The 12,888-nt window shown below is 38.8% G+C and overlaps 1 protein-coding gene across 13 annotated transcripts in view; it reads left to right on the plus strand.

Moving 5' to 3' along the window:
- LOC127623673 (protein 4.1-like) overlaps window positions 1-12,888 on the plus strand; it is a 154,331-nt gene that overhangs the window by 103,049 nt on the left and 38,394 nt on the right. For all 13 annotated transcript variants that reach the window (XM_052098100.1, XM_052098109.1, XM_052098110.1 and 10 more), the window contains exons 8-12: window positions 456-674; window positions 2,094-2,181; window positions 3,992-4,144; window positions 4,485-4,582; window positions 9,437-9,609. In XM_052098100.1, the coding sequence (XP_051954060.1) occupies window positions 456-674; window positions 2,094-2,181; window positions 3,992-4,144; window positions 4,485-4,582; window positions 9,437-9,609 (731 nt within the window). The remainder of the gene's footprint in view (window positions 1-455; window positions 675-2,093; window positions 2,182-3,991; window positions 4,145-4,484; window positions 4,583-9,436; window positions 9,610-12,888) is intronic.

A 12,888-nucleotide genomic window follows, 5' to 3' on the forward strand; every position in this document is an offset into this window, starting at 1 on the left:
GCTAAATATAAGGGGATCATTTATTGTAACCAGTTCATATACATTAACTGATTCATGTGCAATCACATAACCTCGTACTAACAACTACTCAGAACAATGTAACAACCGTATAACAACCACCCATCAACACTCTAATAATGACCTAACGTTCTGCTGGTGTTCTTGAATTGTGAATTTGAATTTCACTCTTTAATGTTGCTGCTTTTTCTGTAGTTTGTGTATTTTATGTGGAAAAGCTGAGTCTATATTCACATATATACACATGCACCCTTTTACTGCTGGTAAAACAGATTTTTTTAGGTTAGAGTGAAAGATTCATAGGTTCCCTATATCGCTCAGATAAACACCTGTCCACATTGTTTTCACAAGTTTACCATATAGGCCAATGTTAATGTGCCTGTCACATAAAAAGGCTGAAAGTTTATCTTTCTTTTTTTCTCCCCTGATCTCTGCAGGTTTCTGTTGTGCCTTCAGCTGCGACAGGATATTGCATCAGGAAGGTTGCCCTGTTCGTTTGTCACTCATGCACTGCTCGGCTCATATGCCCTGCAGGCTGAGCTCGGTGACTATGACCCGGAAGAACATCGTCTGGACTACATCTCTGACTTCCAGTTTGCTTCAAACCAGACCAAGGACTTGGAGGAGAAGGTGGTGGAGCTGCACAAGTCCCACAGGTTCAACAGATCAAATAACCAGCAAAAAACTAATATTATAAATGCTTTTAGATAAATAAATAGACATTGAGAAAGGAGGGAAAGTAAGATAAAGAGAGAGAAATGAAAACCTAAAGGAGTGAATGAACGTCAAAGAGAATGAATGAAAGTGGAAGAGAACAAATGAACGTCAAAGAGAACGAATGAAAGTGGAAGAGAACAAATGAAAGTGGAAGAGAACAAATGAAAGTGAAAGAGAACGAATGAAAGTGGAAGAGAACGAATGGAAGAGAACGAATGAAAGTGGAAGAGAACAAATGAAAGTGGAAGAGAACGAATGAAAGTGAAAGAGAACGAATGAAAGTGGAAGAGAACGAATGAAAGTGAAAGAGAACGAATGAAAGTGAAAGAGAACGAATGAAAGTGAAAGAGAACGAATGAAAGTGAAAGAGAACGAGAACGAATGAAAGTGAAAGAGAACGAATGAAAGTGGAAGAGAACGAATGAAAGTGAAAGAGAACGAATGAAAGTGAAAGAGAACGAATGAAAGTGAAAGAGAACGAATGAAAGTGGAAGAGAACGAATGAAAGTGAAAGAGAACGAGAACGAATGAAAGTGAAAGAGAACGAATGAAAGTGAACGAGAACGAATGAAAGTGAAAGAGAACGAATGAAAGTGGAAGAGAACGAATGAAAGTGGAAGAGAACGAATGAAAGTGAAAGAGAACGAATGAAAGTGAAAGAGAACGAGAACGAATGAAAGTGAAAGAGAATGAATGAAAGTGAAAGAGAACGAATGAAAGTGGAAGAGAACGAATGAAAGTGAAAGAGAACGAATGAAAGTGAAAGAGAACGAGAACGAATGAAAGTGAAAGAGAACGAATGAAAGTGAAAGAGAACGAGAACGAATGAAAGTGAAAGAGAACGAATGAAAGTGAACGAGAACGAATGAAAGTGAAAGAGAACGAATGAAAGTGGAAGAGAACGAGAACGAATGAAAGTGAAAGAGAACGAATGAAAGTGGAAGAGAACGAATGAAAGTGAAAGAGAACGAATGAAAGTGAAAGAGAACGAGAACGAATGAAAGTGAAAGAGAACGAATGAAAGTGGAAGAGAACGAATGAAAGTGAAAGAGAACGAATGAAAGTGGAAGAGAACGAATGAAAGTGGAAGAGAACGAATGAAAGTGAAAGAGAACGAATGAAAGTGAAAGAGAACGAGAACGAATGAAAGTGAAAGAGAACGAATGAAAGTGGAAGAGAACGAATGAAAGTGGAAGAGAACGAATGAAAGTGAAAGAGAACGAATGAAAGTGAAAGAGAACGAGAACGAATGAAAGTGAAAGAGAACGAATGAAAGTGAAAGAGAACGAGAACGAATGAAAGTGAAAGAGAACGAATGAATTAATATCTCAACTAAAAATGTTCCTCTTCTCTTTCAGGGGTCTGAATCCGGCCCAAGCAGACGCCCAGTTTTTGGAAAATGCGAAGAAGCTCTCCATGTACGGCGTAGACCTGCATCACGCCAAGGTACGGATGCTGCCATCTGTCATGTCTGTATAATACTACACTTAAGACTCTGATACACTCACGACATGACGTGTTCCTGGAAAATGTTTGTACATGATGTTTGCAACAGCTCAGAAACTCTGAACTCCAGTGTGTTCATGTTGACTGATCCTGACACTGAGGAAATCAACCGGAAACTAATGTTGGTGTCAAAGGAAGTGGAGCACCAGGTCACCCCTACCAATGACGGAAGCTGTTTAGCAGCCGGTACAAAGATTTCCGGCTGAAGAGTTTGTGCTCGCAAGCTGTTTCGAAACTCAAAAAAAATTTTTTGTCCAGATTTGGTTTGAAATGAAATGACACCTATTCGTTTGATTTCACCAGAAGCATATTAGTGGCTTCATAATGAGGCCATTAGTGAAAATGCTTTTATTTTGCATTATCTGTACTCCAGACTATAAAATGATTATTGAGCCATTGGCTAATGAAAAGTTTAGGAGCTAAATGGCTGTTTTTAGTTGCCAAATTACTGGATTGCTCTATTTAGATGGTTCTTCAGAAGCAAGAAAGAAAGCCGAAGAAAAAACAGAAAGTTGATAACCAAATAATCAGACGATTTGTTTTTGAAATCCGAATAAAATGTGTTAAAACATTTTCTTTCCTTCCTCTGATGGGGCGGTCCAGACACAGAGTCCAAATTGAAGGAATGAAGTCCCAGCTGTTGTTTATTGTGCAACCAAAATCCAAATAATAACCAGAAAATATTAAGATTTGGTACATAACTTGGAACTTTTAATTCTAAACACGGCAGAAATGGAACTGGGACTCTTATTTTTAAATTTCAGAGGCGCTCTCACAAACCAAAAAGGGAAAAAAAGGTCTGGGAAAATAATGCTGTTGCCATATTTAGACACAAAGAGGAATATCAGCTTCCCGGCTCTTTTCCCAGAGAGATTCAAACCAGTCTGTTATCCAAACTGTACATCTCCCCCCAGCGACCTCTCAAGTGACAGTATCTCTCTTAAATACTCCATTTGAAGGGAGAGCTTGTGGTATTCAGTTACAAGAGTGTTTCTCTCATGACCTGTAAGTGTGACACATGGTGGTGTTTGTGTCTTATTCCGTCATGTCCTTATTAAAGGCATATTTGATGTAGACTGTTTCTCAATTTGGCCCTTGTAAACTGTCCAGAAAAATGTACGGAATATTATAAATGATTTATTAGATTTAGAGGTAATAGAGTAAAATCAAATCTTTTTCACAACGAAAATAATGCTTCATTTTATGACTTTATTTAAAGTTTTTAGCTTGGAGTTCTGTAATTCTCATTACTATACTGTAACGTTTTAGTGTATTACAGTAAACCATCTTAAAAATCACTAATACAATGAATTTTATTTCAATCAAAATTAAAGGCATAACAAATAATAGAATAATGTAAATGGGAAGTTAATGTAGTTAGTGTTAATGTTAAGTGTGTGTGTGTGTGTGTGTGTGTGTGTGTGTGTGTGTGTGTGTGTGTGTGTGTACTGTATAGTGAAAGCGAGAGAGATTGACTCAGGTTTTATTTAATCAAGCAGCAGAAGAACCTCATTTGCTCTCTTCAGAGGGTCAGAGGTCACGGGCGGTTTGAGCACTTACTGGTGTGCTGATGTGTGACTGATCAGAGAGATGCAGAACTGTTAAAAGCCTCACTCGTGATGGATAGTAGACATTGATTTCTCTCCCAGCTCTACAGTTAACACCGATGCATCAATAACCTGTGCTCGACGACCCAAAAGCTTATTTTGTAGGAGATAATGGCACATTCTAATTGTTTTTGTTTTAACAGGACTCTGAGGGAGTTGATATCATGTTGGGGGTGTGTGCAAGTGGTTTGTTAATCTATAAGGATCGTCTTCGAATAAACCGCTTCGCCTGGCCCAAAATCCTCAAGATTTCCTACAAACGCAACAACTTCTACATCAAGATCAGGCCGGGAGAGGTACGACTGGAGAAAAATCTCAGCGCAACCAACACTGCAGCTAAAAACAAACAAAACAAAAGATAAAACGATATTTCTGCCTTCTGCAAAAGCACTGTCCCATGATGGTATCAGATGCTAATAACACTGTACTTTGATGTATATATGCCATGGAATTTGCTTGGAAACATTTCCAAAAATAGCAAATACTATCAAATTTGAATGATTATCTTTATCTTCTAATCTGAGAAGTACAGATATGTTCACAGTAATGAGAGGGGACTCTTACTAGGTTCATGATGCTCATATTTGACATTTTTTTCAAATCTTATACATGTTTCATGAAGTCTTTGTGTTTCAGGCTGAGCAGTTTGAGAGTACAGTTGGTTTCAAGTTGCCCAATCATCGTGCAGCCAAAAGGGTTTGGAAAGTGTGTGTGGAACACCACACCTTCTTCAGGTAAACACACACACTTTTGACCTCCCTCCCCTTCATCAGACACACAAGTGTTGTGTGTGTTAGGAGACGTGAAGGTGATTGGACTTGAGTGGGTTGTTTTTGTCTTGACTGTCATGTGTGTGCTCTGAGAGGTCAGGTTGCTGTAGCGTGTGTGAAGTGTGCATGCAGTGAGGTGTGTGTAATTCTAATGGTGGCCCACATTGACTCTACAATGATGTCTGTGCTGCCGGCTGCAGAAAAACTCTTACAAGGCTGGCTGGCCATGTGACTATTCAATTCTATTCTGTATTCTAATGTGTTATATTCTGTTATATACAAGATTTTCCAGAATTTCCACCGGTCTAGCCATCTATTCTATTCTACTTTATTCTATTCTGGCCAAAACTTCCATCAGTCTAACCATGTGACTATTCTATTCTGTTCTGTATTCAATTCTGCATTCTTTTTTATTCTGTTCTATTATATTATATTCTCTATTCTATTGTATTCAATTATGTAAAAGACTGGACAAAACTTCCATCATCCCAGCCATGTGACTAAATTCTATTCTGTTTTCTATTCAATTCTGTTATGTTCTGTATTATATTATACAGTGTTTCTTAACTGGTGGGTCACAGGTCTATTCGGACTCAGTCGCGGACAGCAGGGAAGAACATGTAATTGTTGACCCATTGTAAAGTTTTCGGCGGCCACCTAAGTGAAATTTAGGACTGCCGAGGCAAATGTCATAATAATCCCATGTTCATCGCTTCAAACACGCAAAAGATTTCTCATCTGCAACAGTGTTTTCGCTGTGTGATTAAAGCTTGTTTTTCACGCAAGTGTAATGGAACAACTCGCACCGATAATCTGTTCTTGATCTGCTCTGATCTACTGTATCTCTGGTGCGCACACTCACTGCACATCAACGGCCATTTGAATTGTAGGCCATGAGAATTTTTCTAGTTTAAATTGCAGTGGATGAAGTTAAACCTCTCAAACAGCAGACGGCTCTGATATTAGAAACAGCAGTGAGGTGGAACAGAGCAACAAATAAAGAAAATGTGATCCAGGATAGATGAAATACAGGCTATGTTTACTATTTTGGGTCGCCACTTGATGTCCAGTGTTAAATCTGGGTCCCGAAGCAAAACCAGTTGAGAACCTCTGCTGTATTATATTCTATTATATTCTGTAAAACTGGCTAAAACTTCCATAGATACAGTCGATAACGCGTCATACGCTGGGGCATGGTTTAGCAGGGGAAAGCGAAGCCCTGTTACCATAGTTACTCATACATTCCTATGAGGAAAAGGGGGAGAAATATATGGCAAGTTTGGCTATTTTAACAATGAAATATATGACAAAGCTGTTGTGAAGTTTTTTGCCCTTCAAACAATGCCAACAAACCCAAAACTAATCCTTTTATTGCCCGCCAATTGACAGAAAGTCTGAAGTTTACATACACTTGGGTTGAAGTCATTAAACCTAATTTTTTAACCACTCCACAGATTTCATATTAGCAATCTATAGTTTTGGCAAGTCATTTAGGACATCTACTTTGTGCATGACACAAGTCATTTTCCAACAATTATTTACAGACGGATTGTTTCACTTTTAATTGACTATATCACAATTCCAGTGGGTCAGAAGTTTACATACACTGAGTTAACTGTGCCTTTAAGCAGCTTGGGAAATTACAGAAAATAATGTCAAGCCTTTTAGCAATTAACTGTTTAGCTTCTGATAAGCTAATTGCATCAATTGGAGGTGTACTGAATTAGAGGTGTACCTGTGGATGTATTTTAAGGATTACCTTCAAACTCAGTGACTCTTTGCTTGACATCATGGGAAAATCAAAAGACAGCCAAGACCTCAGGAAAGAAATAGTGGATCCCTACAATTTCTAAATTCCTGAAGGTGCCACGTTCATCTGTACAAACAAAAGTATGCAAGTATAAACACCATGTGACCACACAGTCATCATACCACTCAGGGACAAGACTCATTCTGTCTCCTAGAGATGAACGTAGTTTGGTGTGAAAAGTGCAAATCAATCCCAGAACAACAGTAAAGGACCTTGTGAAGATGCTGGAGGAAACAGGTAGACAAGTATCTATATCCACAGTAAAACAAGTCCTATATCGACATAACCTGAAAGGCTGCTCAGCAAGGAAGAAGTCACTGCTCCAAAACCACCATAAAAAAGCCTCACTACAGTTTGCAAGTGCACATGGGGACAAAAATCTTACTTTTAGGCTACATGTCCTCTGGTCCGATGAAACAAAAATTGAACTTTTATATATCACATATAAATATATAATATTTAAATATCACAACCTTCCATGCAGAAGATGTATTAGATTAAAATAAATGCACATACTTGAAGAAAAGCTACAATGTGCTTTATTGGAACACTAACATTAGACTAAATTAAAAAAAATGTATAGCTTGCTTTTGAAACATGTCGGCAGCATTCACTAGGGTTTGGATCAGAGCCATTGTGTGTGTGTGCACATATTTCAGATCAATAGATTGTGCCGTGATGATCTCCAGAATGATGAAAGTGTTTGAAGCACCACAGCATGTGTCACTGTCCTTCACAACCTCCCACTGCAGCAAAACTATTTCCTCCAGAGTGCATACTGCACATGTGACTGGACCCCATCAGTGGGCCAGACGCAGAGGGAATCAGGTTAAAGAAATGCTGGCATGATGTAAATATGTCTGAGAGGGGGGTGTTTCAGACTGAGTTTAACTCAAAGCACATTGACTGCAGGCTCGTGTTGCTGTTGGTTTTGGCTCCGAACATAATAAAACTCTTACCTAGCCAGCACTATCATGCTTTCAAAACGCATGCTGATGCCTTTTATCAGACCGATCTGTGTCGTTGCTCAGAAATATCTCGTTTCAAGCTTTATAATGTACCAGAACACATTCGTATCTCTCAAATCTTAGTCTTCAGGCCTCAGATAAAAGTTTCAACTGTCTAAAACAAACAGGTCATTTGTTTGTTGGAAATGTACTCAAACTCTTCGGTATAAATGTGTTACTTAAGCTGTAAAGTTGTCTAAATTGTCTTTTCAAGCAGGACTACTGATCTAGGTGGATGACCATCATCTCAAGAAAAATGTCCAAAGACAAGCTAATGCAAAATATTGCCAGAATACAAGAAGGCCTGTGAACGGCCCCTGCAGACTGTAGGCTTACTAATAGTATTATTATTAATAGTAATCGGAATAGTAAAAATAGATTCTCTGCTTCACAACCATGCACTTGTAATCGAGGCAGTATGTGGTTTGAAGTTGTCCTGCTGGAAAATGCAGGGACGTTCTTGGAAAAGACGCTGTCTGTATGGAAGCATATGTTGCTCCAAAATTTGAACATCTCTTTCTACATTAATGGTGCCCTCACAGATGTGCAATGTATACCACGTCAGACACTGGCTTTTGGACCTGATCCAAAAACTATTCGAAATGTGTTCTCGCCTGGCGACAAAACACAATTCGACTATTCTACTTTCCATCTACGATGAGACCCAGAGAAGTCTGCAGTGCTTCTGGACAGAGTTGATGTATGGCTTTTGCTTTGCATAGTAAAGAGTCCGTGTCATGAGATCCATTACAGACGCATGACGGGATCAGAGATAACATTCATTCAGAAGTGGGTTTTGGCCTTGCCCTTTACGCACCAGGATTGGACCGGGTTGAATCTTTTCACTTGAGCACTGTAGAAAATAAAATGCCAAAAATCTTTCCAATTTCAAAGCGCTGGATTATTTACTGACGCATCTGTTGGTAAACTGGCGAGCCTCGAACGATCCTTGCTCCTGCATGACTAGGCATTTTTTGAAAGTTCCTTAAATACTATAACACAATTGCTTTACCTGTTTATCATCACCTGATTCCCATCACCCTGTTATTTCAACTCGTCAGATTGTGATTTAGTCCTAAATTGCCCCAGTCTCAACTTTATTAGACTGTATTGCAGGCATACATTTCAGAAAGGAAAAAAAACATCTCTGAAAAGCAATGCAGATGATTTTGTCCTTGTCTTTATACTGTTTTTGTTTTAATACAAATCAAAGTACATTTACAAATGACTCATTTTTGTTTTTATTGCCTTTTTTTTTTATAGTGCTCCAAATTTTTGGGAATTGGGGTTGTATTATTATTCACAAGATAAGAAGTTGGAGACATGATTGTTTACGTGGTTACATTTTTCTTTGCATGCCCTCGCTTTAATTTAAAACACTTATTTCATCAAAATGACAAAATATGCATTGAAATGAGGAGAAAAATATGGATGAATATTGTCAATGAAGAAAGATTGCTGAGCCCCACAAGGTCTCAGTGTTTTCTTTTTATTTCACCTCTATATTCACCTGTAATACGGTAGAGTCCTCTAGCACTGGCCACAGAAGAATAATAATAAAAAACAATGATCAGGAACTAATGCCGTTGATTTTTGCTGATAACAGATTCCAAAAAGTGACTATCTGCATCAATGAAAACCGATAAATTGGCCTGCATCAACTTTTAAAGGCACTTTTTATATGGTCTTCAATGATTTTGTCTGTCATAATGTACTCTATTGTTTTGGAATTATCTTCCATTTGGGGCTTTTTACAGCAAATATTGATATATGCAATTCATTTGATTAAACAACATACAGTAAGTAACGTTGACCGCTTGTCAGCTCTAGTTTGGATATAAGGTGTGTAGGATTGGACATAACTTTCCACGTACAGTGAAGTGATTGTATCACACCAGTTGAATGATGGTTATACTTTTAAAACCCGTAGGCTTCCATTGAGTGTATCTCCAAGCGTGCACATTTGAGAGTACATTTCTTTTATATTTGTTGTTTTTGCAGGTTGATGACCCCTGAACAGCCCATCAAGACCAAGTTCCTGACTCTGGGTTCCAAGTTCCGTTACAGCGGGAGAACACAGGCGCAGACGCGACAGGCCAGCACCCTTATCGACCGCCCCCCGCCTTACTTTCAACGCACCTCCAGTAAACGCATCTCGCGCAGTCTTGATGGAGGTATCATTGCTTTATATGTGTTGAATATTTGTTGATGCGCTCTTTTCTGTTTCTCACAGCTAGGGATGGGAATCGTAAGAAATGTAACGATTGCGGTTTAGATTCTTATGAACGATTCTGGTTCCATGAACCATTCTTGTAGTACTTTTCTAGAAGAAATCATGAGGAAATGAGAAATGCAATTCTTATTGGATTTACTAAGCTCAGTAGGAAGCGTTGTGTGTTTTGCGGTGTAGATATCAAAGAAACCCCTCATAAAATTAATTTGTTTAAGATTTGGACTACATTGGTTGCGCTATATATTTGCACTGTAGATTCAAAAGTGTCATTTGTTCTGGAATTGACTTACACTGGCCGTGCTGTATGCTTCACTTTGCTGAATGAAGGTTCTAGAATAGAACCCAAAGTCAGGAAAATCTTACTGCTCCAGTATTCTCGGTTCCCAGCCCTACTCGCAGCCACATTGGTCTTATTTAAAGGGTCCATGTTTTTCACTTTTGATGTTAGCCAATGTTTCTTGCACCAAAACCAATGTTTCTTCTCAACCACTTACAATTAAACTTTGGGTTGGATTGCTTTGCCTGTTTTAAAACCCACCAGGTTAAAATTAAATGTCTGATTACTTCGAAAATGAATAGCACACCTTGAACACCTGAACTCAACGCAAGAGTCTTTGTGCTGGCGTGTGACTGTTAGTAGACTCCCCCAGACATACACACTCACTGGAGTGCCAAAGGAAATCTTTATCTCTTCCAGAATAAACAAAATAACACTTACAAAAGCTGTCAGGCAGAATTTTTCTTTTTGTTTTACTTCAAAACAACTTGCCCAAAACCCATCAGTATCATCAGAGGAACAGAAAACAAGCCTTACGATTGATGTTGCCGCTGTAGACGTGAAGGAGCATGTTTCTCAGTGAACACTTCCCTGGGCTGTATGGAGTTCCAGGTAATGAACTCTTTATCAGCAGGAAATCTGGCAGCAGTGAAAGAGGCCATTCATCTGAGGACCGCTCTGCATGTGTTACGTGTGCGTGTGTGCCAGCTCAAGAAGAATTGTTATTGATTTAATAATGTTAGTTTTATAAATGCTTGAACTGTTAACATCAGATGTTAATGTACTTAAATTAGACAGATTATTTGGCTTTGTTCCAAACTCTAGCTCGCTGCCTTGCTGGGTACTACGGACATTCTTAAGGGGGTCGCACACCATAAGACATACTCGTCCTAAATTTCGCAACCATCGTTTTCTGAATGTACGCACACCGGTGCCACCTTTCAGCATTCAGTAACGGCACTCAGTTTCAACTTCTTGGGGCGCTCAAAATTCTTCTTTGCACTGAGCACCACTAACATAGTTTTCCATTAAATTAGTTACAAAATCTTTATCAAGGGACATAGATTGTCTTTTAGCTATGGCTACTAGAAGGTACATCATGTATATGGATATTTCATATAGCCTGCACAATGTTATTTTAATATTAGGTTTGACTTTTTGTGGTTTGACAGCTTGAATGAAGCCTAATGAAGGCTACATAACGACAAATTGCGTAATGGGTGTCGCCCCTTTTTGTATTTTTTTTGGTTTGTGCAGTTGCACCGTTTTTGTTGCAAACTCATTGACATCACTTTCATTCTTGAAGTGCAAAAACTTTCGATTGTACCTTTTTTTTTATATGCATTTCCTGTTTCGGTATTCATAATGACATTTTTAAAACATTAAACATATTATTTATGCAATAGTGATTTCTGCGTAAATGCATTTAAGCCAGCTCTGAGCAGCATTAAACGGTCAGGTTAAATGCACATAAATGCCACTTTAGATGCGGCTTCTGTGCCACCTTTGCAGTGTAAAGATGGCTTCTAATAAATCTGAATTTCAAACTGCAAACTATCTTTTCTGTGGTGTTTGGACTGCCAGCTCTATTCACCGCACCAATGCGTTCTCTGTGTGATAGCTGTGTGGTGTCCAATCTGTGACACGTGTTGTCCGGTTAGCGTCTCACGTAAGGCAGTATCCTAACTGAAATAGAACCGGATACGTTACTGATTTTGAGTGCTTTATATAAGCAACATCAGTTAATGTTCACATCAACCATCAGAATGGGGAAAATGTGATTTCAGTGATTTGGACAGTGGCATGATTGTTTGTGCCAGACGGTCTGGTTTATTTTCACACACAACAGTCTTTAGAATTTACTCTGAATGGTGCCAGAAACGAAAACGCATCCAGTGAGCGGAAGTTTAGAATACATATTATTAGTGTGTGGTTATCATACATTTTTCATGCCTTATATGAATGCATTCATAATTTGTTGTTTTATAAGTTAGGTTTGCCCATTGGTCCAGAGATCGTTTTCACTGAGAAATGATCTTCTATTGTATTTGAGATTCCTGCCATGTTTCCATTGCAGATGTAGCCACATTGTCCCTATTCTCTGCCATAGACAGGAAATGACAGGGACATCTGTTTCCTGTCTTTAGAGAGAGCAGGAGAGATGAGCTCAGAGTGTGTGTTTGAGGAAATGAGATTTTTATAGGCAGAGGGGAATGAAAGAGCACTGATTTTGCACTGAAAACCATCCCTGTCTGTCAAGCTTCTTTTATATGACCACAGTTGCCTGGCAAAGTGTGTGACACTACTATTTATTGGTCAGTGGATGGGCATTATCAAAGTATACATTAGCTTGGTCACTAACATATTGATCTGATAGTGCCTTGCACATTTTGAACATTGAGCAAAATCATGTGTTTTTCCGTTGAGTTAGTATCAGCATAAGTGAATGTTAAAAACATTGGCGAATCAAACAGGAGTCAAAGGTGTTTTATAATTACAGAGTTGTAAAGTGGACGTGGCATTCCAAATCCTTTCATTTCTTGCTGGTTAACTGGTTGATGAGGCCAGTGTGTTAACACCGCACGGCACTGCTGAATATATCGTGTCCTTCATTGCTACAGGACCTGCTAAGTTATGCAGCCGCCACGTGTGTCTCTCTGTAAAAAATCTGCTCCTCTCTGCACAACGAAAGTGCTGCGACTGCATATCAGCATTATAAGACAGAGACTCGATAATCCATAATATCACCCTGCATTTTGTAAAATATATAATCCATAAGTGCATGGACCTAAACACACACATTGATTAACGTTGCAGTCGGTATTTGCACTAAATAAAGCTTTAGAGAAGCTCCAGCTCTCCTCTTTTAAGATGACCCTGTTTTTCCTCCTGCTGGGAAACCAGCCACCCGCCTCACATTCATGCACATGAACCGATGTGTTT

Source organism: Xyrauchen texanus, chromosome 30 (genome assembly GCF_025860055.1).
Source record: "Xyrauchen texanus isolate HMW12.3.18 chromosome 30, RBS_HiC_50CHRs, whole genome shotgun sequence".
Classification (NCBI taxonomy): domain Eukaryota; kingdom Metazoa; phylum Chordata; class Actinopteri; order Cypriniformes; family Catostomidae; genus Xyrauchen; species Xyrauchen texanus.